General features: G+C 42.7%; 2 protein-coding genes across 8 annotated transcripts in view; one reads left to right on the top strand and one right to left on the bottom strand.

The window, feature by feature from the left end:
- LOC109409390 (fat-like cadherin-related tumor suppressor homolog) overlaps positions 1–25,402 on the top strand; it is a 1,285,617-nt gene that overhangs the window by 927,403 nt on the left and 332,812 nt on the right. The gene's annotated exons all lie outside the window — the stretch shown is intronic.
- On the bottom strand, positions 6,027–6,363 carry LOC134289877 (cytochrome b-c1 complex subunit 9-like). The gene has a single exon (XM_062856571.1). It carries the CDS (start codon positions 6,281–6,283, stop codon positions 6,113–6,115), a length of 171 nt encoding a protein of 56 aa, XP_062712555.1. The 5' UTR covers positions 6,284–6,363; the 3' UTR covers positions 6,027–6,112.

The raw sequence follows: 25,402 nt of genomic DNA, 5'->3' as shown, positions 1-25,402 counted from the left end.
GAATGTGGACCGTTGGGATTATTTTCTGTTGTATTTTCGGTGCTAGTTGGTTCTAGTAGGGGCTGCCAACGAAGCCAGTAGATTACGGAGAAAGGCCAATCATGGTGAATGGGCAACCAAGAATAGTAGAGAGGTGGGGATAGCATTTAGCACCATAGCAAGATCTTTAGCACAGCCATATAGGAGTAGGTAATGGCAATGACAGCAGCGACAACGACGGCACCCAACCTTGTAATGAATTTTTATTTGTCAGATGTCTCGGATAGTTGGATGTTTCTCGGCTGGGCGGAAATGGGAAGAACTCAGGCTTGATAATCCTCCTCGAAATCAAAAGAGTTTTGCCACATGCTCTAGAGCGGTGTTTTGCTTTTGCCTCGTCGCGAGGGAGCGAACGAACCCCAAACAGAGAGGCAATAAAAACTGAGCGAGGAAGAGGGGAACGAAAAAAGAGTCGATGATTATTTCGGGTTTTTGAGTGCGATTTTCGCCTCGAGAGTCTTTCTTTGTATGGGAGTGGAACTCGCGAGAGCTTTTTGAGTGTGAGTGGACGTGAGAAACACAACAAGAAATTTTGAGTGTTGGACGAACTCCTCGCTGCGCGGCAAGCTCGCGCTCGGTGCTGTTGAGGATTTGCGTTGTGATTTCTGAGTTTTATTTTCACTCCTCAGAAAATCGCCAAAATCGCTTCCTCATTTTCTCGCGAGGGAGTTTCTGTCAAGCCTGGAAGAACTTCTGAATGAATCTCCTAGCAGTGTAGTGAAACTGTTCTATTTTATGAACTTTCGTCGTTTTAGAAAATGAAAGCAGTGAACTTTTGCTATGTTACTCCGTAGCTGATACAAAAAAGGTTCCGAAAAACACATCGATAAAGAATTGTAGACTTTCCGCCTGTTTCTATTTATTCGGTTGCCGAAGGATAGAATTCGACGACAGAGGTAGAATCGCCTGAAAATTGATTTTCCACTCTAATGAAGAAAGCAGGCGTCCTAGAAGGGGATGTGAAAAGCCAGCATGGTGGCACTTTTTTGGTTGTTCTTTGTTTTCCACCTGGCTGGTAGGTAAGTGCAACCGGTATTCCCCGAAAGCCACCCCGGAATGATGTTGTCCGGTGGTTGCCGAAAGTGTCGAAATTGATGATGGTCTTTTGGAAAATTTATGGCACCTACTTAGAACAGTATAGCAAGGGTATTTTCTGTAAGCGAAGAGGTAGGTGCTGCACGGGAACGAGATTAGATTAATTTCTTGCTCAGGATGGCGATAATGTGGCGTTGCCCTCTGTTGTGGCGGCCTCACTCGCACGGGCAGAGCTTTGGGGGCCAAAAGTAAGCTGATTTGTTGTGTAATTTGTAAAGCTAATCTGTGGATTTTTGTTGGAGGCGGTTCTTAGAAGGGAGAGTGATTTAAATATATAGGGTATCGCGCCACTTGGGCGGTGGCTTCTATATTCGTCTGTTTCCCACTATAACTCAGTCAATTTTGAACCTATTGACTTGAAATGTTGTACACGGGTAGATACTATACCTATCTCACCACATTCCAAAAGTTGTGTCAATTGGTTCAAACTTGACTGAGTTACAGTGGAAAACAGACGAATATAGAAGCCACCGCCCAAGTGGCGCGATTCCCTATGATTGGGAGGGATAGGACTTGCTAAGAAGCTAATGACCTCAATAGGATCAATATTACGCGTTACCCAATCTGAGTTTTTCATCAGGAATTGAATCATTCAATAATTTCTTGGTAGTTGTGTGGCACTAAATATCCACTGGAAAGGAACCACGCAGTGGCACGTCTTACCTGACCGGCTGTCGACGAACAAGAGGCCGAGAGTGGCGTCGCCTGCTTAGATGGTTTCGTGTGCTATCGCCGTCCGCTCGTGACAGGCGTGAATACAGAATGTTCAGCAAAGTATACACTTTGATATAAGGGCTGTTTCACGCCCACACATCCACCCTTCTCTCTAAAAAAAAATTTTAGAGAGGGCCGCGCTTACAAATTTCCAAAATACCCGTAGCTCAAACCAGAAAACACGTTTAAAATAGTTTCTCTTGTAAATCGACGCTTTATACCATTTATTGCTATCTTACTATTGTGCGGGTATAGGCCTTTCCAGCTGACAGGTCCATGTATGCCACTGTTTACAACCGCCGAACAAAGGCGCAAATGCGAAACTGTCATTTTCATAGGAGAACTGTCAAAGACCCAAAATATCAGCTGATATAAGACGTCAAATGAAAAGGCCTATTCCCTAATCGAACACGACGGTTCAGAACGTTCGTGCCTCAAACTGTCCCAAATATTTGTCAAAAGTGACAGAGTGGCAGTGCTTTTTTTTTTTTTTTTTGTTGCCTCTCTCACATTTCATCTTCGCTCTCTTCCTTTTTCCATCGATGGCAACAGATCGATGGTCGCATCAAAAACGAGGTAGTTTGTGCAAAAGTGGCAGCAAGGACACTTAAGGTGAAACATCAAGAAATCCCATTGCAATTTTGCATACAAACTTTAGGGGCACAAATCTGACGAATGAAGCATCGAATCATGCCGCACTTGATTATCCTGGCTTTGCTCACTTGTAAAAGGAGGCAGCTTTTCCAAATCGAGCGCATTTGTTTACGAATTTTTAAGATTTGTGCTCTTGAAAGCGTGAGTAGGGGTCCAAGTCGGCCATTGTGGCAGCCATATTGGTATTCTTTGAAGTTTCTCCTTAATTTGATGGGATTAGCAAATTGTCTTGCACAACCCAGATCTGTCAGACTTCCCAAGAGTGTCAAATTCCCAAATATGTCAAAGTCATGTGGACTACGGTGTATCCATTCGTGGTTAACGTGCATTGAAGGCTCGTGGGTTTCTGCTTTCGTATTCGTACGCGTTGCAATACACGAACACTACTTTGCACCGATAAAAATGCAAAGTTAAAATTTATTGGACCACGAAACATACCTTTTATAAGACCATTCGAGGATTATTGTTATATTTGCAAACATAAATCTTAAAACTATTTCAATGCTTTTTATGTTTGGTCAAACATAAAAAGTATAATTATCGTCCTATAGTTAAAAATTATAACAGCCCACACATAAATTCAATCTTTGTGATCTTTGGTGAACAAAATGGCCACAAGGAGAAACTGAGAGCAGTTGTGCACAATTTTCACAACCTGATCTTCCATTTTCTAGCAGGTAATTTCAATATCTTATTTATCGATCGGGTTTGTTTAATGTTTTCGATTATTTCCAGAATCAATTCAACCAGAAAGAGAAGACCAAAATGCCTGGTTGAACCACCACGAGGAAAGGAACGGAATCACGCCAGTATGCCTCCTAGAACCCACTAAATGAAAAAAGCATCACCCTGGATTCATTTCAGAATCAACGTGTTTTGCGCTGGAACCGACAGGGGAATTTTGAGTGCAACAGGTATACTCGAAACATGGACAATCCGGAATCAATCCTTTTACCGTTCTCCTCCTTCTTCGTATAGTGTTGTGAGACATCCCCGAAGCGCTGCAAAAAATCTCGTTGTTTGGCTAGGTTGGCAGCATCCTCCGGAACCAAGTCCGGAACCGTGTCCGGAACCCTGTCCGGAACGACGACCTTCCGTGGACTTTCTACCAGCAATCGGTACCTAGCCCGGAGTGTGGTCCCTAGTGGAATATGACAAACATAATCACTCTGCAACACGGGAATAGCAGAAATGTTTACAATTTTTGTTGTTTATAATGATTTTTTTAAATTTTTAATCGTTAATAAATAAACAATTATAGATTTCTGGTAAGATTTTTTGTTTTTTTTTTTGTTAGATTATTGCTTGAAATATGATTTTTATGTGAAACTGATTCATAATTGTTATATACGACGTATGTATAAATGTTATAAATCCCACACATAAACTTTATTAAGCACTCTCATAAACTTTATTTCTTTTAAAACATAATATTCATTTGTGAGTAATTTTATAACATTTATGTTTCTGGGCATATTTTTTAAAGTTGATGGCAAATTGCAAAAAATTATGTAGTTTCACACATATTAACTATACGGAAAATCCCCTCAGTGTGGTAATTAATGGAAAATTGTAAAAAAAAATCAGCTGTTTTAGGAAAAAACAAGCGGGCATATTTTCAATCAGTACCTTAAATACCTTCGTTCGGCAGTTAGGGTAAACAGGTATAATATGCCCCCCCTAAGCAGAAATGACAATATATCTGAAACTGGCGCCTTATTCCATCTATTGTTCACTGCAAATCGTTGTTCCTAAAGTTATTGAAGTGTTGCATGCGAACTTTGCCTTGGGAGAGGTGGCTTTGGAAGCTTTGAAACGTTTTTCGAAAACTTTCCAAAATTTGCCTTTTCAAAACAAACGGGGCAATACGCCCCATCAAAAGAAAAACGCCCAGCCCCGTGATAAAACTGTCCCAGGGGATAATTCCACCACATGCTTATCCTAGGAGGGTCTTACAACAAGTGTTTAACTGCATAAAAGTTGCAAAGTAACACAAGCGAACAGAACTAACTTCGTTTACAATGAAGTCAGCTTACAAGAGGTAAAATATTACGCCAAAAGCCTCGATTTCAGACTTTTTGATATTTTCATTGCTTTTCTGTACCAATCCGCTAACGGACCGGCTTGATGGCAATTATTCTTCAATATTTGTGATTTCTAATCGATCACGCATGCAAAAAGCGCTTGAATCGCTAGAAAATGAAGGGGGGCGTATTGCCCCGGTGGGGCGCATTATACCCTTTTACCCTAACAATGGCAGCGACGAACCTGTTAAAACGACTATTGTGCATGCAACGAAAAGTACAATTTCGGCGCCCGTTTTCCGAGGCTTCGATTTTATGGTCGAAATTCATTCGCAGTAGAAATATCACGTGTTATCATATCATCCGTCATCACAGCACCACGCCATGACTTATGTTTCTTTGACATCAAAGCTAAATGGTATTTTTAAATGGGTCTATTTTCCTATGTTCATATTTCTTTATTATACTCTTCACTATTCAACTACATAGGTGCTCGTTCGGTAAAAGCCCTTTGACTGCAATGCTTTTTCTTTTAATTGAAAGTCCACTAAGTGAAACAATGCTGTAAGTATCGCACTGCTCTCCGTCAAAATGAAATGTCATCAGAAAACTTTTTTTGTAATGCGATGTTTTTCGAATGGAATTTTTCTGCATTTTACAGTGGCTGACAGTTCTTTGACGTCTATCAGGTGTAGCAGTTATCATTTTTCATTTGATAAGCGAAACGTTAACATGCTGCAATGATCGAACATCTACTGTATCTACTCATGGCCAGTTTGCATATCTGTTATCACAAGGCCGACAGTGCTGGCAGCAGAGTTGTACATATTCAGGATGACTAATGTCAAATGACACTCGCTCTAACCATCACTTCAAAAGACAAACGCAGTCCATCAGAGCAAATCGACTCATGCCAAAGCAACTCAAGCTAACCCTCGCTCAAGACAGATTCGAGTACATCCAACAGCAGCGATCGTCCCTTCGGCTTGAATTAAACCATAAAACACGATGGCCCTCGACTACATTGACTGGCAAGGAAATGCTTTTTTTTTGTTCTCTTCCCAAACTGCATTCTTCAAGAACAAATACTTGCAACGGAACAGTAAGAGTCATCTTTTCTATGCGCGATTTGTTTATCCGCTTTTGTCCCATGGGTGACTTTTTTTTTTATTTGCCCGCCACTTCAATGCGCGACGTTTCGGTCCGCTTTTTTTTAAGCGCGATTTAATTATCCGCTCTTTCTATGCGCGACATTTTGTCCACCACTTTAATGCGCGACTCTTCGGTCCGCTTTTCCATGCGCGACTCTTCCGTCCGCTTTTTAATGCGCGACTCTTCGGCCCGCTTTTTTTTTTATGCGCGATTTATTTATCCGCTCTTTCTATGCGCGACATTTTGTCCGCCACTGTAATGCGCGACTCTTCGGCCCGCTTTCCATGCGCGACTCTTCCGTCCGCTGTTTAATGCGCGACTCTTCGGCCCGCTTTTTTTTATGCGCGATTTATTTTTTTTTTTTTTTTTTTTTTTTTTGGTTTCCTAGATTTTATTAGCCATAATTAAAGCAAGCACTCCAAACGGACTCCTCTCTACTGTTCGTATTTATCCTTGATATCGTCCCACAATTTGCCTTTGTTGTACGATCTGAAGAAGGCATCGGTGCCCATATCGAAAGCTCGTTCGAAGAAGAAAACGCTGGCAGCGATTCCCACGACGTAGGTTGATGTCCGCTTCAGGAGTAGATTGTTCAGGACCTTCATTTTCACGGTCTTCGGATCACTTTTTTCGACAAACGCACTCGACACCTCAATGGATGCTTCCACTGGACGAAATAAATGATTCGCGAAATAAATTTATCCGCTTTCTATGCGCGACATTTTGTCCGCCACTTTAATGCGCGACTCTTCGGTCCGCTTTTCCATGCGCGGTCATTTTGACCGGCTCCGGGATGAACGATGGTAAAAAACTGCAATCCACAATTGCTTCACTTTGTAGCGGCTTTCTGCTGCTGCTGGGTGCGACGCTGGGTGGTTCCTTTCCATTCCAGTTTTCGTTCTTTAATTAGGTTCTACGTTTATGTTGCGAAAAAAATTCGCAACACCTGGCAGGAAAGCCATTGTGTGGCACTAAATATCCACTGGAAAGGAACCACGCAGTGGCACGTCTTACCTGACCGGCTGTCGACGAACAAGAGGCCGAGAGTGGCGTCGCCTGCTTAGATGGTTTCGTGTGCTATCGCCGTCCGCTCGTGACAGGCGTGAATACAGAATGTTCAGCAAAGTATACACTTTGATATAAGGGCTGTTTCACGCCCACACAGTAGTTTTACATGACTTACAGCAGAATGCGTCGACTCTTAGCCTAGCATCATTCCTCCTGTGCACGTCTGTGGATTAAATCAGTGTCTTCCATCAAAAGGCCCCCCGGTTACAAATTTTGATTTCAATTTTTACGATGCAAAAGACACCCGATATCACACCAACGACAGCAATCACCAGCCAAAGCCAGCCAATCAGTAAGGAAGTCAAATTTCTATGCAAAGACGGATGAATAATGGAAAGAGCGTCTTATCTTCGGCAACATGACGACACTTCTGGAATCCCCATCCCTCTTATGACAATTTTACCTACCCGGCGGCGCGCACGGTGACAACTTTCGTCGGTCGTCAAACTTGTGCACAAGCGAACTTGGGTCTCCAGTTAGCCTAGTGGTTAAGGCTATGGATCGCCAATCCGGAGACGGCGGGTTCGATTCCCGTTCCAGTCGGGAAAATTTTCTCTACTCCTTAGGCATAGTGTATCGATGTACTTGCCTCACAATATACAAATTCATGCAATGGCAGGCAAAGAAAGCCCTTCAATTAATAATTGTGGAAGTGCTCAAAGAACACTAAGTTGAAGAGAGGCAGGCCAAGTCCCAGTGGGGACGTAGAGCCATAAAGAAGAAGAAGCGAGCATCCACGCACACGAGCATACACACACATTGACGTGACACCGATGATGAAGAAACAACATGCATTGCATCAAACTACTCTAGGAGTCGCCGACCGGAAATCTCCCACGACTTTTGCGTGATGAAATTCTCCAAGACCGAAACGGATTTGCATACATTTCGAAACGGGGAGTCAAGCGTATCCCTCAGTCTTAGCATTTAGGCGAACCAACTTCGGTATTGAGCTGAAAATCCTTTGGGACAGGCACAGTGCTGCACATACCTACCGTTGTTGTTGGTGTGAAGTTTTAGGGCACCGAGACACCGCCGCCGGCTGCCAGGGTCGGACGGATGGTTCGATAAATCCGGATAATCACTGCTGCCAGCCAATTTTCAAAGTCAAAGGATATATGGAGCGTAATGCCATGCTAGCGTAAGTGTGTGCGAAAAGGGTACTGCGAATGGGTACCGAAGCGACGACAGTCGGAAGCACCCGTTCGGTTCGGAGGTTTAAAAGCTCGAAAAGTTCCGTCCCTAGGGATTACGCGGGGACCGATTTGCTCAAATCAATATTATTTTATTGAGTTAGTTGGATCATGGTTTGGAAAATTGTATTATCAGCGCAGTTGCATATCCAATAGACTGTACAAAAAAAAGCGTTGTTCGATAAGTCAAGATGCTCAGCCCTAAAACTAAACTGTACATATGTTTTTGCAGTATTTTTGTAGAACATTTGGTTTTTTTTTTCATTATCGTATACATTGGTACGAAGGTTCTCAGAATTAATTGATTTTTTTTTCACAGGTAGGGTTCATATATAGACTGTTTCAGAAATTATAAATACACTAACGATTGACTGCCATTTCAATTTGAGCACAATATCTAAAAACATCTTTTAGCTATTAGAGTAAACATTCAAACGAAGCAAATAACACTAACTTTGTTGATGTTTCTTAATTTGTTCAACATCACATTGAAGACAAGACATAATCAATAATTATACGCCACAATTGTCGGTTTGTGGCTGCCGCTATTCATCCTCGGTCGCACCCAATGCTCGCCATGTCACGCTCCACCTGGTCCGCCCATCGTGCTCTCTGCGCTCCTCGCCTTCTTGTGCCAACCGGGTCGGTTGCAAACACCAGCTTTGCAGGGTTGTTGTCCGGCATTCTTGCAACGTGCCCTGAAGGTCCTCCTCGAGTATGGTCCAGGTCTCGTGTTTGTAGAGGACCACCGGTCTTATTAGTGTTTTGTACATGGTGCATTTGGTGCGTGTGTGAATCTTTTTCGACCTCAGTTTCTACTGGAGCCCGTAGTAGGCCCGACTTCCGCTGATGATGTGACTCCTAATTTCACGGCTCACGTTGTTGTCAACCGTCAGTAAGGATCCGAGGTAGACGAATTCCTCCACCACCTCGAAAGTATCCCCGTCTATTGTAACATTACTACCCAGACAGATCCGGTCGTTTTCGGTTCCGCCTACCAGCATGTACTTTGTTTTTGAGGCATTCACCACCAGTCCTATCTTTGCTGCTTCGCGTTTCAGGCGGGTGTACAGCTCTGCCACCGTTCCAAATGTTCTGGCAATAATGCAAGCAATAATAAGCACACAAATTGTCCGGATGTTGTGAAAATCGTTCCCCGGCTATTCCCCGGCTTCCAGAGCGATGTTGAAGAGTAGGCATCAGAGTTACCCATTGCTCATGTGTACATAAATGTGACAGCGAGCCTCCCACCAAATTGTCTCCTAGCTCTTCAAAATCGCAGTGTGCTGCGCTGCTAGGAGGCTCACGAAAATCTGGTGGGTGCGAGCCAGGCACATAGCTCCCGGGGAGCTCGTCTCATGCGCTGCGTGAGCTATTGGTATCTAAGGCAAAAAACAACTTCTTGGTAACGAAGAACATCAACAACTTTTTTCCGTACACAACACAAGTGTCTGGTTGGTCTATGCGATACGACTAGGGATTCTCAATGCAAAGGTAAAGGTTTCAATTCTGGTTCGTTTAGGAAGTTTTTGTCGTGAAATTTTCTAATTTAATCAGCGCATGAGACGAAGCTCATGAGGCACATCTTGAGAAAAATGAGGCGCACAAGTTTCAGTCTCAAAATGTACTGTGCTCCTGGGAGCTTGCTTGCAATGTGGCTCCCGTACATGGGACTACAGCAGGTGTACATCAACTCTGGTAGGCATGAGAGTCCATCACCTTGTCGCAGTCCCCGACGAGTTTCGAATGAACTGGACAGTTTACCCGGAACCCTTACGCAGTTTTGCACACCGCTCATCGTTGCTTCAATCAGTCTAGTCAGCTTCCCAGGAAAGCCGTTTTCGTCCATGATTCTCCAGAGCTTTGCGCGGTCGATACTGTCGTATGCCACCTTGAAGTCGATGAACAGGTGATGCGTTGGGACCTGGTGTTCACGGTATTTCTGGAAGATTGCCGTACGCTGAAGATCTGGTCCGTTGTTGACCGACCGTCGATGAAGCCGGCTTGATAACTTCCCACGAACTCATTCGTATTAGGTGACAGACGACGGAAGATGATCTGGGGTAGCACTTTGTAGGCAGCATTCTAAATAGTGATCGCCCTTAAGTTCTCACATTCCAAATGGTCGCCTTTCTTGTGTATGGGGCAGATCACCCCTTCCATCCACTCCTCCGGTTGCTGTTCGGTTTCCCAGATCCTGACTATCGGCAGATGCAGACTTTTCTGGCCCATCTTGATGAGTTCAGTTGCGATACCATCCTTACCAGCTGCTTTGTTTGTTTTGAGCTGCTGAATGGCATCTTTAACTTCCCTCAGCGTGGGAGTTGGTTCATTTCCGTCCTCCGCTGCATTGGCGTCGTCGTTTCCTCCCTTGCCGTGGTCTCCCGTGCCTACGTTCTCCACGCCATTCAGATGCTGATCGAAGTGCTGCTTCATCCTTTCAACCACCTCACGTCCGTCCGTCATGTGGCTCCTGTCTTTATCCCTGCATATTTCGGCTCGCGGCACGAAGCCGTTGCGGGATGCGTTGAGCTTCTGATAGAACTTCCGTGTTTCTTGGGAACGGCACAGCAGTTCCATTTCTTCGCACTCCGCTTCTTCCAGGCGGCGCTTTTGCTCCCGAAAAAGGCGGGTCTGCTGTTTCCGCTTCTGTTTGTAACGTTCCACGTTCTGTCGGGTCTCTTGCTGCAGCATTACCACCCTCGCTGCGTTCTTCTCCTCCAAAACCGTTCTGTACTCTTCGTCGAACCATTCGTTCCGTCGATTTCTTTCCACGTACCCGATGGTGCTCTCGGCTGCGTCGTTGATGGCTGCTTTCACTGTACTCCAGCAGTCCTCTAGAGGGGCCTCATCGAGTTCGCCCTCGTCTGGCAACGCGGCCTCGAGATTCTGCGCGTATGCTGAGGCGACATCCGGTTGCTTCAGTCGCTCTAGGTTGTACCGTGGCGGTCGCCGGTACCGTACATTGTTGATGACGGAGAATTTTGGGCGCACTTTGACCACCACTGGGTAGTGGTCGGAGTCGATGTTGACGCCACGATAGGTCCTGATGGCGATAATGTCGGAAAAAGGGCCGTCCGTCAATCAGTACATGGTCGATTTGCGATTCCGGCTGCTGCGGTGATCTCCAGGTGTTACGATGAGGGAGGCTATGTTGGAAAAAAGTGCTTCGTATGGCCATATTTTTGTAATTTTGGAGCCGGTGAAATCAATGAGTCGCAGGCCGTTTTCGCTAGTCTGCTGGTGGGCGCTGAACCTTCCAATCGTCGATCTGAATTCCTCCTCCTCGTTTAACTGATCATTTAGATCTCCTATATTTTTTTATCTTACATTTTTTTATCAGTGCCTTTCGGAAATCTGTCGTCAATTTCCTTGAGATTTTTTTCGGCAATTCCTTAGGTTATTCCTTGTAGAAAAAAATGACAATATTATTTTTAGAAGGAATTCTCTGCAATTGGATTGTTTAGGAACTAAAATATTGAATATTATAGTTTAAAAGAATAAACTTATTTTTATATGAATTCTTTTTCAAATTTCCTTTTTTTTTTGTTTCTATTTCTGTGTATTTTAACTAATGCTAATTCTACACTAATTTCGCGATTTCAACGGTAATGTTTTTGAACATTTAATGCCGGTTTGAACTCTTTTTCAGCAATTCCCACAAAAAAATTAATTTTAAGCAGCTTGAAAACATTTACCTAAAATCTTGGCAATGGTTATGGTTATGGTTCCGTTCATATTTACCTTTACAACCCACCGGTGGATGGCGGCGACCCACACACTCAGATTCAATTCCGTTATTCGGTAATTATTTTGCTGAAAAAAATTCGGTAATGCGAAAATATAACCGTTTTCCGGAAAAAATTAATCATTTTACAAGAGTTCGGTAATATTATTACCGATAAGTTTGTAATTTGGTACATTGACAGCAATATCTGTCAACTATTGTACAGTACGTACAGTAAAAACGATCAATTAACGTATTCTGTAAAAAACTTTACCGAAAACCTTGTAAACCACACCATGTTTACCGAAGTTTCGTAAAAGTGCCAGCAATATTTACGAAACCTCAAACCAGTGAAAGTTGAAATTATATCGTTTCGATTTTAGTGTTCAAAGTTAGTGTCTTCTAAATCATCTAAAAATCTCGTCACCTGAGATTTGTGAGAATATTAATCGGAGCCTTCTCATTTGACGGAATCGAGTAAGTATTCACATACGTATGTATTTACTCTGGCCTTACCTGAAATAGTCAACATTTGGTTTTAGCTCCTCAGGTGTTAACGTGGTGAACGGAGTTGAACCTCGATTTGCGATTATGTTACAATTCAATGCCGAGGTGAAATAAGTGAGAGCAAAAAACTCTGTTTATGTAGACGTCAACATTTCTAGAAAATTTTGATAAATAAAACAATTTAATAATCCAGACTGCTTCTTTCATTTTTGCAAGTACCGAAAAACCGTAAAATTTCCAAAAGAAAACATTGAGTTACCGAAAACCTACGGTAATTTTGCAATGCACATTACCGGAGAAATCCGGTAATTATTGAAAGCATTCGCAATTTTTTTACCGGATGTTCGGTACACGTTTTGATTACCGAACGGATTACCGAACGTTCAGCTGTTGAGGATTCGGTGAAAAATTACCGAATACTGTAAAAAAAATCTGAGTGCGCATAGGAATTCTTTCGGCAATTAAATTGAAATTTCTTCGGCAACTTATACGTAAATTCCCAAGTAACATTTTGATGGCCAATTAGTCTTATAGAGGTTGTGAGAACCGTCATAAAACCTAATGCCTTTTAATTGGATTTATGATGGTTTTAAGAAATTCTTCTAGACTATTTAACTAAAAAATGTTATTGGGTTACTTCGGCAATTCCATTGAGAATTTCTTAATCAGGTTTTCGTAAATTTCTTCTGTTTTTTTTCTGTAACAGTTTCTACTAGAGGTCCTTTTGAATTAGATTGAGATTTTTTTCGTATTCTACAATTTCTTTTGAAAATCACAATTATTTTGTGATTTCTTGTGAAAACCCTTTACAAATTCCTTCAGCAGTCCCAATAGGGAATTTTAGAATTTTTCAAGAAATTGTCTTGAAAAGTTTCAAAGAAATTTTAGAAGTAATAACATGGAGTGTGCATCAATAGGCGAGTTTTTAGCCGTGCAACAATTGGAACATTACCCTAGTGGTAGTAGAACAATTCACAAACAAATTAAAGAAAAAAACGGAAGAAATTTCCGAAGCAGTTTTTGGAGGAATGCATAAAAATATTATAGATTATAAAAAAATCACAGAAAGACACTCAATCAAAATTTGCAAAGAAATTTTCAAAGGTTTCACCACATTAATTTTCAAAGCAAGTTTAGCAAGAGTTTCCAATGGAATTATCCGAAAATTTATCAACTTTATTCACAAACGAACTGCTGAGTAAATTTGAATGAAAAACAAATAAATTTCCATTTCTTTGCCAAAACAATTTTCAAAGAAATCACTAAAACAATATCTAAAATAATTAACAAAAATAAAAAATGAGGAAAGTTGTCAAGAAATTGTAGACAAAGTTTTAAAACACCTTCCAAAAAATGTTAACAATCAAATTTTAAATGCATTACTGTAAAAATTCGTATTGGAGTTTTTTAAAAAAAAATCAAAAACATATTTTTTTTAATTCCCTAGTTATCAAACAATTGGTTCACTCTGACTGCACACTTTTATCGATTTTCACAGTTGTGTGTGTGTGTGTGTGTGTGTGTGTGTGTGTGTGTGTGTGTGTGTGTGTGTTTTTTATACTTATTCGTTTATTTGGAAGGCTCGGGCGCCTCATGGGCATAACTGAGCCGAAATCATTTGTTGTTTTTTTTACAATATATTTTACATTTTACAATATTTACTGCCTTAATGCTATGTTAGTTTGGGGAACCGAAGTACTCGCGGCTGTTTCGAGGTTAGGGATAAAAAAAAAATAAAATTGGGAAGGAGGGATTTAGGGGTCTTAAACTAAATTATTTGCTAACTTATACTAAAAACATTGATGGGGCAAAATGTCCTTATCTGAAATGGAACAAAAAAGAAAGGACTTTATCGGTAGACAACGACAAGAAGAGGGCAAACGGAAGGGGGGTGACGACAGACAGGGGCGAACAACAAAACCAAAGGGCGGACAACGAAAACAAGGAACGTGGAACGTACTACATCAAACTCTGACATCAACACGTTTCAAAAACTGGTAAATCAGGTTCATGTATTCCAAATCAAGTCCTGCCAACACTTCTCTAACGGGTTTCTGTTGTTTTCCTCGGACCCGGAGAATTTCATGCAGCTCAGATCTGATCTCACGATACTCATTGCATCCCCACACGACATGTTCGATATCCTGGTAAGCCACGCCACAGACACAGAGATTGCTTTCTGAGAGCCCGACACGGAAGGTATGCGCGTTCAACAAATAGTGGTTGGACATCAACCGACACATTACACGAATGAAATCGCGGCTCAAATCCAACCCTTTGAACCATGGCTTCTTCGACACCTGTGGAATGATGGAGTGCAACCATCTACCCATCTCTCCATCTCTCCATTTGTGTTGCCAGCTGATCAAGGTCTCCTGACGGGCCAATGCAAAAAATTCATTGAAGGCGATTTGACGCTCGTAAATATCGCCTTCGCTAGCGCCCACCTTAGCCAGCGAGTCCGCCTTCTCATTGCCCGGAATCGAGCAATGTGAAGGGACCCAAGCTATGGTGATGGTGTATGAGCGTTTGGTCAAAGCACTCAATACTTGGCGTATTCCATTCAGGAAGTACGCTGAGTGCTTCATCCGTTTCATTGACCGAACAGCCTCCAGAGAACTTAGACTGTCGGTAAAAATGAAGTAGTGCTCAGGTGGAAGAGTGCGAATGTACTCTAAGGTGTAGTATATAGCTGCTAGCTCAGCAATGTATACCGAACATGGCTTTTGAAGCATGTAGGTGGCGCTGTGAAATTCGTTGTAGACTCCGAATCCAGTCGAATCATCGGTTTTCGAACCATCTGTGAAGAACTGTCTGTCCCCGCTAACATGTCCGAACTTACTTGCAAAGATCTGTGGAATACCTACGGAACGAAAAGATTCCGGAATACCGGTGATCTCATCCTTCATAGAGAGATCAAAATCCACTGAGGAGCTGTCGAAGTTTGAGAAGTTGTCACGATTGGTGTTAACCGGAGATGGGCTTACCTCCAGCGTCATGTACCAGTAGTACACACTCATAAAACGAGTTTGAGGATTCTGTTCGAGCAGCTTTTCAAAGTTTTCTATGACCAATGGATTCACAACCTCGCATCGGATGAGGAACCGGAACGATAACTCCGCAAAGCGGTCTGTCAGAGGCTGTACACCAGCGAGTACCTCTAAACTCATAGTGTGAGTTGAGTTCATGCAACCTAACGCGATCCGAAGACAACGGTACTGAACCCGTTGAAGCTTCAGCAAGTGTGTTTTCGCCGCGGATTGAAAACAAAACTACCGTATTCTAAAACCGACAGAATGGTTGTTTGGTACAGCCTGATCAGATCTTCCGGATGCGCTCCCCACCATGTTCCGGTAATAGTTCGCATAAAGTTGATTCGCTTTTGGCACTTCTGTATCAGATACACAATGTGCTTCCCCCAGGTGCATTTGGAGTCGAACCAGACGCCGAGATATTGAGAAGACATGCTATGAGTGATTGCCTTACCCATCAGAACGAGCGGAAACTTTGCCGGTTTATGTTTTTTAGAAAAGACAACCATCTCAGATTTCTCCGGAGAGAATTCGATACCCAGCTTGAGAGCCCAAGTAGACAAATTGTCCAAAGTATCCTGTAGAGGTCCTTGCAGATCGACTGCTATTGATCCCGTTATAGAAACAACACAGTCATCCGCAAGCTGTCTTAACGTGCAATTTTCCATGAGACAATCATCTATGTCTCTAACATAAAAGTTGTAAAGAAGAGGGCTTAGACATGAACCCTGGGGGAGACCCATGTAGCTAATTCGTGAAACTGTCAAGTCGCCATGAGCAAAACTCATCTGCTTCTCAAACAGCAAATTATACAAAAAGTTGTTCATAATTGGTGAAAGGCCACTTTCGTGTAGTTTGTCGGAAAGAACATCGACACAAACTGAATCGAAAGCCCTCTTAATATCCAAAAACACTGAGCCCATTTGCTGCTTTTGAGCAAAGGCAAGCTGAATTTCTGAAGTAAGCAACGCAAGACAGTCGTTCGTTCCTTTGCCTCTGCGGAAACCAAATTGTGTATCTGACAACATGCCTCTCGATTCAACCCATTTGTACAGTCGAAAAAGAATCATCTTCTCCAACAACTTCCGTAGGCAAGACAACATCGCGATTGGACGGTACGAATTATGATCTGACGCGGGTTTCCCGGGTTTTTGAACAGCTATCACCCTCACTTGTCTCCAATCATCCGGAACGATGTTGTTATCCAGGAACTGATTGAACAAGTTCAACAAGCGCCTCTTAGCGACGTCGGGGAGGTTTTTAAGCAAGTTGAACTTAATTCGATCCATTCCTGGAGCGGAATTGTTACATGAAAGAAGAGCAAGTGAGAATTCAACCATTGAAAACGGCCTATCCATGTCGTCTCTATCCTCGGAAACATCACGAATTATTCGCTCCACGGGTACGGAATCTGGACAAACTTTTTTTGCGAACTTGAGAATCCACCGAGGAGAGCTTTCTCGATCCTCATTTACCGACGACGTGTTACGCATTCTTCTCCCGACGTTCCAAAGAGTTCTCATAGATGTCTCACGCGATAAACCCTCGACGAACCGACGCCAGTAACCGCTTTTCTTTGCCTTGACCAAGTTCTTAAACTTGCCTTCAAGAGCAGTGTACCGCTTAAAGTTTTCGACCGAACCGCGTTTCCGAAACTCTTTGAACGCAGCGGATTTCTCGCGATAGATTTCCGTACACTCGCTATCCCACGACGGATTGGGAGGTTTCCTGGGAACCGACGGACCTGACACTTGCGACGTTGTGCTTGAAGCGTGCACAGATAAAAATAATGATATTTACATGTCATATAGACTTCAGTTTAGTCATGTAAACATAGTGTTATGATGGTTTACATGATATATCATGTAAATTTGTGTTATATGTCATGTAAACACACAGAGTCATGCTGAATTATATGACATATAATGGAAGTTTACATGATATTTTATGATTTTTACAATGATATGTCATGTAAACTTCTGTGACATCCCACGCTCCAATCATTTGCATCATATGTCACAGAATTTTACACTCTTTTTTCGATCTGTTGGCTACTGATGATCAGTTCTGATAGAAACCGATACTCTTCCTGCGGTGGAAGGACTTCTACCGATTGCTCACCGTCGATGATTGCTTCCGCGTACTTCCCTCAATCAATGTGTTTTGTGAGGTCGTAGGAAATGTCGATGGATGGAGGTTGTGGTGAACCATTGGAAATAGAAACAACGATCGGAAGGTGATCACTACCATGGGGATCCTGGATAACCCTCCATATGCACTCCAGCGATAGTGAGCTTGAACAGGTTGAGAGGTCTAATCGGCTGTGTCTAGGACTGCCATCTTTAGCCCCCATGAGCAGCCGTGGCTAAGGCATAACCGAGCAGATGTGGGTGAGATCCCTGCGAGATATCGCAGTTCTCGGTGGAAGATATATCGTCGGTTTCCTGCAATAGGGGCACAACTCAAAAAATGTGAATTTTCAGAATGAGCGTTTGAAAATTGGCAATCTTGAAGCACATCCTACAAGTTCACTTATTTCTCTCAATGTAAGACAAAAGTATACGGATTTTGATTGTTGTATCATGGAAAGGGACTGAAGGACTATCTCTTTCATGAATTTCAGATTACTATTTTTCATCGACTATTGAAAAAGTTGACTGATTTTGAGTTGTGCCTTTATTGCGGAAAATTGGTGAAAATGCAAAAATCCCGCGTTTCTCATCGAATCTCGGAACGGGTCTTTGTCAGATGAAAGTTTGCATGGTTTTTCATCATTTGCCATCAAAATCTCAAAAATGACAAATTTTGAGTTGTGCCCCTATTGCAGGAAACCGACGATATGGAGGCAACACTGAGGGATAGTCACCTCACAGGCGACGGCTTCGATGCCTGTCATCGGATGAAAATCGTCTCTGTAAAATGAGTGCTGCTTTTTGATCCCTTAAAGCACCCCTCCGTACGAGTCGGACCGATCAAGTCGGATAATGTTGAAATCGCAAAGAGGTAAGGTTACATCGGTTGTCAGCCGTGTTCGGCTAACGCAAAAACATCGCATTGTAAATTTATGAGTAAAAATTTGAAAACGTCTAATTTCGGTACAATACTACGACAGTTCCAGTGTAGAACAGAAATCGTATCTTAGACCACGGTGTTTGAATTAGCAATCGAAAGATACGATTGTCGCAAGGAGGGGCATTTTAGAAGACAACTGCTTCAAAAGAGGGGACACACAAGGAAGAAGCTCTTTGACAATGTTATCCACTGAGTCGGAAGCATTGAAGAATTTCAGAATGATGTCTATGATGCAAGAAAGCGTAAACATTGGAGCAACAAGAGGTTGCTCCTGGTTCTCCGAAGCCTGCCTTTCTGGCTGAGAAGTCGAAAACGAGGGACATCTGGGGTTTTTGATGTTCCCGAGAGCGAAGGAAAGTCTCGTTCATCCTGATTTTTGATTCCAGGGGGAGAATGTTTGGTGCTTTTCTTGACACTCCTAGAATTGTTCATGGTGGGTTGGGGGTCACTGCTAGGCAGATTCCGAGGTTTTTTGGTGGGTCTCTGAAGCCTCATCCGTTTCACCGTTTCGCCCTTAAAAACAAAGGGAACTCCGTCCCCGACCTCAGAGTCAGAGCCCTGATCATCGAGAGACAAAGACGAGTAGATGTTGTGCGTTTCAACAACCGGAACAGCTTTTCTCAGCATTTCGGCGTAGCTTCGCCTTGAACGCTGCTGCAACGATCGTTTCTGATGTTGTTTCCGCTGTATGTACTTCGGACAAACATTCAGATCATTTGGACGGTCGCTGCCACAATAAACACACTTGGGCGGCGTTTTACACGCACCGTCTATATGTCTCATCCCGCATGTTGCACAGCGAGGTTTATTGCTGCAGTACTGGGCGGTGTGGTTGCAATTGATGCAATTCATAACCTTCGGTACATACATAGCCTCACAGGTAGCCGAAGTTTGCCAATCGCCAGCAGATCTGGTAGTGCTGACCCGGAGAACGTCACACAAAATTCATCAGATGTTGTGTAAACCTTCTTCTCGCCCTCCTGGGAGACCGAATGCAGTTGCCAGCAATCCACTATCTGGACTGGAGGTAGAGAAGGGTTATGGAAGCGACCACAGCCTTGCATGATCGCTTCGCCGGTCAAAGATTCGTCGGTGAACTTTCCCGAAATCACGACCTGTTGGCTTGGAAGGTACATGTGATACTCAAACGTAAATAATTCACAGGCCACAATCTCATTAGCCTGTTTTCGGTCGCCTACAGTTACGCGAAGTTTAGCTGTACCGACCATGTCAATGGAGACAACGAAAGAATATCGTTTAGTCAGATCCTTGCTGATTTGAACGGTGTTCAAACATTTGACTTTGGGTCGGAAGAAAACAACAAATGGCCCGCCAAAGTCGGAAGGGTAGGCTTTGAGTCTGGGGGACGTTGGAGGTGTACTATTGGCGTCAATTGAAGAAACGCCAAAGGGGTGAGGGGTAACAGAGGGGTTCACATTGCTAACATTTTGATCGGTGCATCCGAAGCCAACAGCAAGGCCTCAGTGATGGGGTACGACGTACCCCCGCCATCATCATCATCATCACCCATTGCGGTAGGTAACCACCGCCACAGGACACACGCTCAAAAGCAACAACGATCACGAAGATCAAAATTGAATCGAACACAAACACAAAATATCAACACAAATGGGAAAGGGAGAAAAAAACTGCTAATGTACTAGATAAAAACTAATCAAACGAAACGGTAAAGTGGAGAGAAACAACGAGGGGAACGGTGTACTTAACTTTATTGCACTTCGGTAGCGCCGACGGCTTGACGATCGACGTTGGGCGCACCCGCACGGGAGAAAAGATGCTGACCATGGCCGGCCCGCATTGCGGTGATGGTGATAACGAACGATGATCTGCTCTCACTGCTACTGGGTTGGTGTTGGTCGAAGACTGCTTACACACACGTTGGCCGGGCACTCAACAGCAAGATCCAAGTGTGCGCGTTTGGCGCAGCTCGAATGGCGAAGAAAAATGCCGGAACACGTGGACGGTTTCACCCATGGAAATTGCACTAATGCGATGAACGACGGGTGTGCCAATTGATTAAATATTCCAAGCGTGGCTTGGGATAATCACTGCACTTGTAAAAAAGACTTTCCACTCGAAAAAAAAAACACTGGAATTAGGCCAAAACGAGAAGAAGCCCGGACGCACGGAGCTATCGACTGTCTCCCACGATATCTCGACAAGGAATGGAGGGTGACTTATATGGGAAATATCGTACCTATCATAAATCGCAGAAAACTATCAAATTCGATGTTGTGAAACGAAATATTTTGCATGATTCGTTAATGTACATGTTAATTGACCAATTTACCTTTTGATTGCTTAACCCTAAAAGGGATACCTGGGGTCCATTGGACCCCAGGCGCCTTTCAGAGCTCGTCTTGGATGGAACACACTCAGCGAGGTGACGAAACTGAGGCCATGAAGGTATCTCTTTTAGGGTTAAAAACATATTTCCATGCTTAATGGCTTGCAATCAAAAAAGCCCAAAATCGTATATTTTACCCTAAAAATAGAGATATAGCTCAAATTTGTGACGTGCTGGAGCAAATCTGAGCCCGAATTCGGATTCAGCGGCCTAAAATCTATCGGAGTCGCATAAGTTTGCTCTTGAGACAGACCAACCGTTATTTTTTGTTTCGCAATGGCAACATAGGAAGGTGTTTGAGGCGTTGATTCCATATAGTCTGCACGCAATTGCTTAAATTTCGTGCACTTCAAAATTGACTACAGTCGAGTCTCCTATTAGACGCTGACACCCACTTTACGCCCACCGCAATTTCTCAGCTGTCTTGTATCCAGTTAGTGCAGTTAGTTCTATAGACTATAGGGGTCGTTCATGAACCACGTAGACTTTATGGGGGGAGGGGGGGGATCTGGTTAAAGTCTACGCTCCTTACAAATTTCAAAAATTTTGTATGGACAAAAGTCAACGAGGGGGGAGGGGGGGTCTGAGATTGCCAAATTTTGGTCTACGTGGTTTATGAACAGCCCCATAGACTCATCACTAGGCCGTCCCTTATTTTGCAAAACATTGAAATGTTATAAGTTCGTTAGTGGAAAATGATCGTTCCACACAGAAAAAAATATGTAATTAAAATTCAGCGAGAAATCATGCACATAAAGGGAATGCAAGAGTTAGTGCACTTTTACATGAGATATAATGTAAAATTACATTACCATCGTGTAAATTTCCGCCAACCATCGCGTAAACCATCATGGACACCAACCGGTTACGCGACTATTAGCGGAAATTTACACGAATGTAACGTAATTTTACATGATATGTCATGTAAATATGCACTAACTGTAGCATTCCCTTTATGTGCATGATTTTTCGCTGAATTTTACATGAATATTTGTTTCTGTGCAGCTAAGAAATGATCGTGTCAAAATTTGAAGTCCGTATCTCATGGCTTATTGGTCCCTCAAGGGGCCTAAAGTTGTCAAAAATGGTATGGGACCAAAAAAACATGAAATTTTTTTCGACAACAAAATACGCTATTCTACTAAAACCGGTGATTTTAGGACCCAAAAGGGCCAAAAAAGTGCTTAGATTTGCGATATCTCTACTCGTTTCTATGTTATTGACAAAAAAAAACAACCAAAAAATCTGCATTTTTGACCATTTTTTTAGATTTCAAAGGAAACCTACCCTATTTTGTTCAATAACTCAAAAACGAGTAGAGATATCGCGATTCTAAGCACATTTTCGGCCCTTTAGTGTCCTAAAATCACCGGTTTTGGTAGAATAGCGTATTTTTTCGTCGAAAAAAAATCATGTTTTTTTGGTCCCATACCATTTTTGACAACTTTAGGCCCCTTGAGGGACCACTTAGCCTTGAGATACGGACTTCAAATTTTGACACGATCATTTTTTAGCTAAAACGATCATTTTCTACTAGCGAACTTATAACATTTTCAATTTTTGCAAAATAAGGGACGGCCTACTCATTACATACCGAAAATTAACTAAATTGGTTAGAGCCTGGAAAACACGGTGGGCGTAAAATGGGTCTAAGCGTCTAATAGGAAACCCGACTGTATCTCTCTAAATGTGGAAAATCATTGTTTTCCATGCTTTTCATTCGAATTTTCTAGTAACTCTTGTCCTTAACCGGATCAAATTAACGTCTAGTTTGCTTGTCTCTGAGGGAAACTGAGAGTCTGAGGAAGTTTTTCCTACCATTTTTTTGGAAGACATGCAAAATCACGATGTTTTGCTAGATCCCTGTGAAATGAAAATTTGAACCTGTTAGACGATTTTCTAAATGATGTCAATGTCAAGACAAAAACAATTTTTTCAACATCGCGAACAACTGGGTACACGGTTTATATGGGAAACTACAAAAAATGGAAAAACTCAAGTTCCTGTATACTTTTTGAGTTCCACTTAAATTCCATATTAACTGTGCAAAATTTCAGATAGATAGGAAAAACTATATTTTAGCGCCCGCCATTCTTAGTTTTTCATACGATTTACTATGGGGAAATTTCACTCCTGTAAAGACAAATCGCTAGGAGTCACCCCTAGATCCCTAAAAATAAGTCGATAAATGATTTCTGTAGAAAACTTCACTAGGAATCAGACCTCTGAAGACAGCAAATCGATGCGACGTTCGTGGAAAAAGTTATTAGGCCTCACCCGATCGATAAAATAACGTGATTTTATTGTTTATTGTTATTTCTTACATGTTAAACAGCGTTTGCATGCCATACGGTTTTAGGTCAATAACTTTTTTCACATGCCTCAGATCGCTTTGCGGTCTTCGGAGAGTAGGTTCCTTGTAAAATTTCCAACAGAAATCATTCATCGATTTATTTTTAGGGCTCAAGGGGTAACCTGTGGCGATTTTTCTTTGAAAAAGTGATTTTTTGGCTGGCGCTAAAATATAGTTTCTCCTATCGATCTGAAATTTTGCACAGTTGATATGGGACCAAAATGGAACTCAAAAAGTATACAGGAGAAAAATATCTTTTTGTGTCCCACGCTACTAGGTATTCATTTGAAAGCGAACCGCAGTTGTTCTGAATGACAAAAAGATTGCACTTAACAACTGATGGTTTCACTTTCTTGAAAAGAACTCATTCTACGAGAAACTACCATCCTATTCACTTAACAGAGTTTAGTGCAATCATGCGTGTTTTTACCACGATCATGTTGAGGGTGACGGGTTCGATGCCCGGTTAGTCCAGGAATTTTTCGTGTCGGACATTTCCTTCACTATCATGGGCATGAAATATCTGCCACACGATACACAAGAGTAAAGTGGCATTTGGCAGTAAAACCTCTCAGATGTTAAAAGTGTTCATAAAACATGAAGCTAAGCTTTATGCCTGTTGGGACGTAACGCTAAGAAAAAGAAGAAGTTTAGCACAATCGTTTCGTTTAGTTATGTACAGTGTTTCAGAAACTATAACTACTGGTTTAAGGTTGATTCATTCTATACACTGTTTCTTGTTCTAGAGTGGTTTTTCCTTTCGTCGCAATTCTCTCGAGTAAAATTTCTGCTGAGGTAGGCTTTTTCATTGTTGTAAGTGTTCCCCAACAGAATACGACAGATGCAACTTGAATTCATTCATTCATCCTTAAGTATCAAGACATGTAACATCAACAACAACAACGACGAGGAGCCTGTGGCAGAATCTTCTGTCTGTCTGGCTGTCTGTTACTTTTGTTCAAATGACAATCAAAGTACTTAAGGTATTAATGCCCCTGACAACATCCATGCATAGAAACATCACTCCTGTCTCTCTGGGCCCTTGCATCCCGCCAAGTCAATTGTTGCTCTCGAAAGCCTACCGGCACCACAGACAAACACACACACGGGTTAACGCTTATACCCCTCTATGGTTCCTATAAAAGGGGGGTAGGCTATAGTGTCGACTCAGGCACGAAAATCATTTCACCGCACTGTACCTTACTCGTTATAGTCTGCTCAGAAATAAAAAAATATACGACTGAATGGTACTTGACTTCTCTCCGGCTAGGCTGGAAAACAATCACTCAAGCTCGCGCGACAAAAACACACATGCAAACAGACCTCACCAATTCGCAAAGCGTTGTCGTCGTCGTCGTCGCGTCGAGTGAAATGCACAGGGCATCCGTTGCTGTTTGGGTTCACATGGTTTTCAGCTCCACCAGCTGCACCATCATCGGAGCATTTGTCGTGACGCAAGAATCATCTCCAGAACAGCCAGTCAGTCAGTCAGTCGGTCCCGTCCGTCCGTCCGTCCGTGTGCGATAATGGCGCCTGGCACGTAGCGCTCACTTCACGTGGTACGTGTGCCGAGAACAACAGCCGGAGGCACGATACAGAGAATTATTGAAGCATACGCCATGTTCTCTTCCGTTTCGTTCTTCCGAAACACGTCACTTTTCACGTTTCACATCGCCGTAGGTACCCACTACCCGTAGTGGCAAGCTGCAGCTGGGCCCCGCCTGGAATGAGGTGGGACCCGCCGAGAAATGGTGGGAAACTTTAGTGCCATCAACTGCAACCAACGAGCCTTTGGCAGCAGCGCAGCGGCAGCGACTTATGAATATGTATCCAGCCAGAAATGCCGCGCCGGGAAGTATATGTAGTCACGCTGAAGTAGTAGCTAGTGCAGATCGTCAAAAGTTGGAAGTGCCGACCGACCCAACACGGCGTAAAAGTACAATATGAAACAAAAAAGAAAGAACTTTCCAAATATGAAGAAATAGATGTCGAAATAACAGCCGCTTGAAGTTGTTAACATTATTACCCATACCCAGAGCCAGAGTGTTGGCATTCTCCGCCGTGGCAATCCTTCATCCTTCGGAGTGCTGAAGTTGGGCGGATAACAAGTGCCCTCATTACCGGCTTTACCGTGGAACAGTCACACCAGGGCTGCCAGATGCTTGGACGATTTGTTTTCATATTGAAAACATTTAACAGATTCTGCTCAAACTCCCACTGGAATTCCCCCTGCAAATCCTACTGAAATTATCCTAGAATTCCGGTTAAAATTACTGTTGAAATTCCTACTGAAATTTTCCCTGGAACTCCTATTGGAATTCTCCCTGGAATTTCTCCTGGAATTGCTCACACTGAGAAAAAATTCTACTCAAAATTGAGTTGGATCCGACTCAGTTTCGTTAAA

This window comes from Aedes albopictus, chromosome 3 (genome assembly GCF_035046485.1).
Source record: "Aedes albopictus strain Foshan chromosome 3, AalbF5, whole genome shotgun sequence".
NCBI classification, from domain to species: Eukaryota; Metazoa; Arthropoda; class Insecta; order Diptera; family Culicidae; genus Aedes; species Aedes albopictus.
Note: the sequence above shows the minus strand (reverse complement) of the source record. Positions and strands in the feature narration are given on the sequence as shown.

Excerpts from the sequence above, each read along its gene's own strand:
- LOC134289877 (XM_062856571.1), bottom strand. The coding sequence starts at position 6,283 with ATGAAGGTCCTGAACAATCTACTCCTGAAGCGGACATCAACCTACGTC.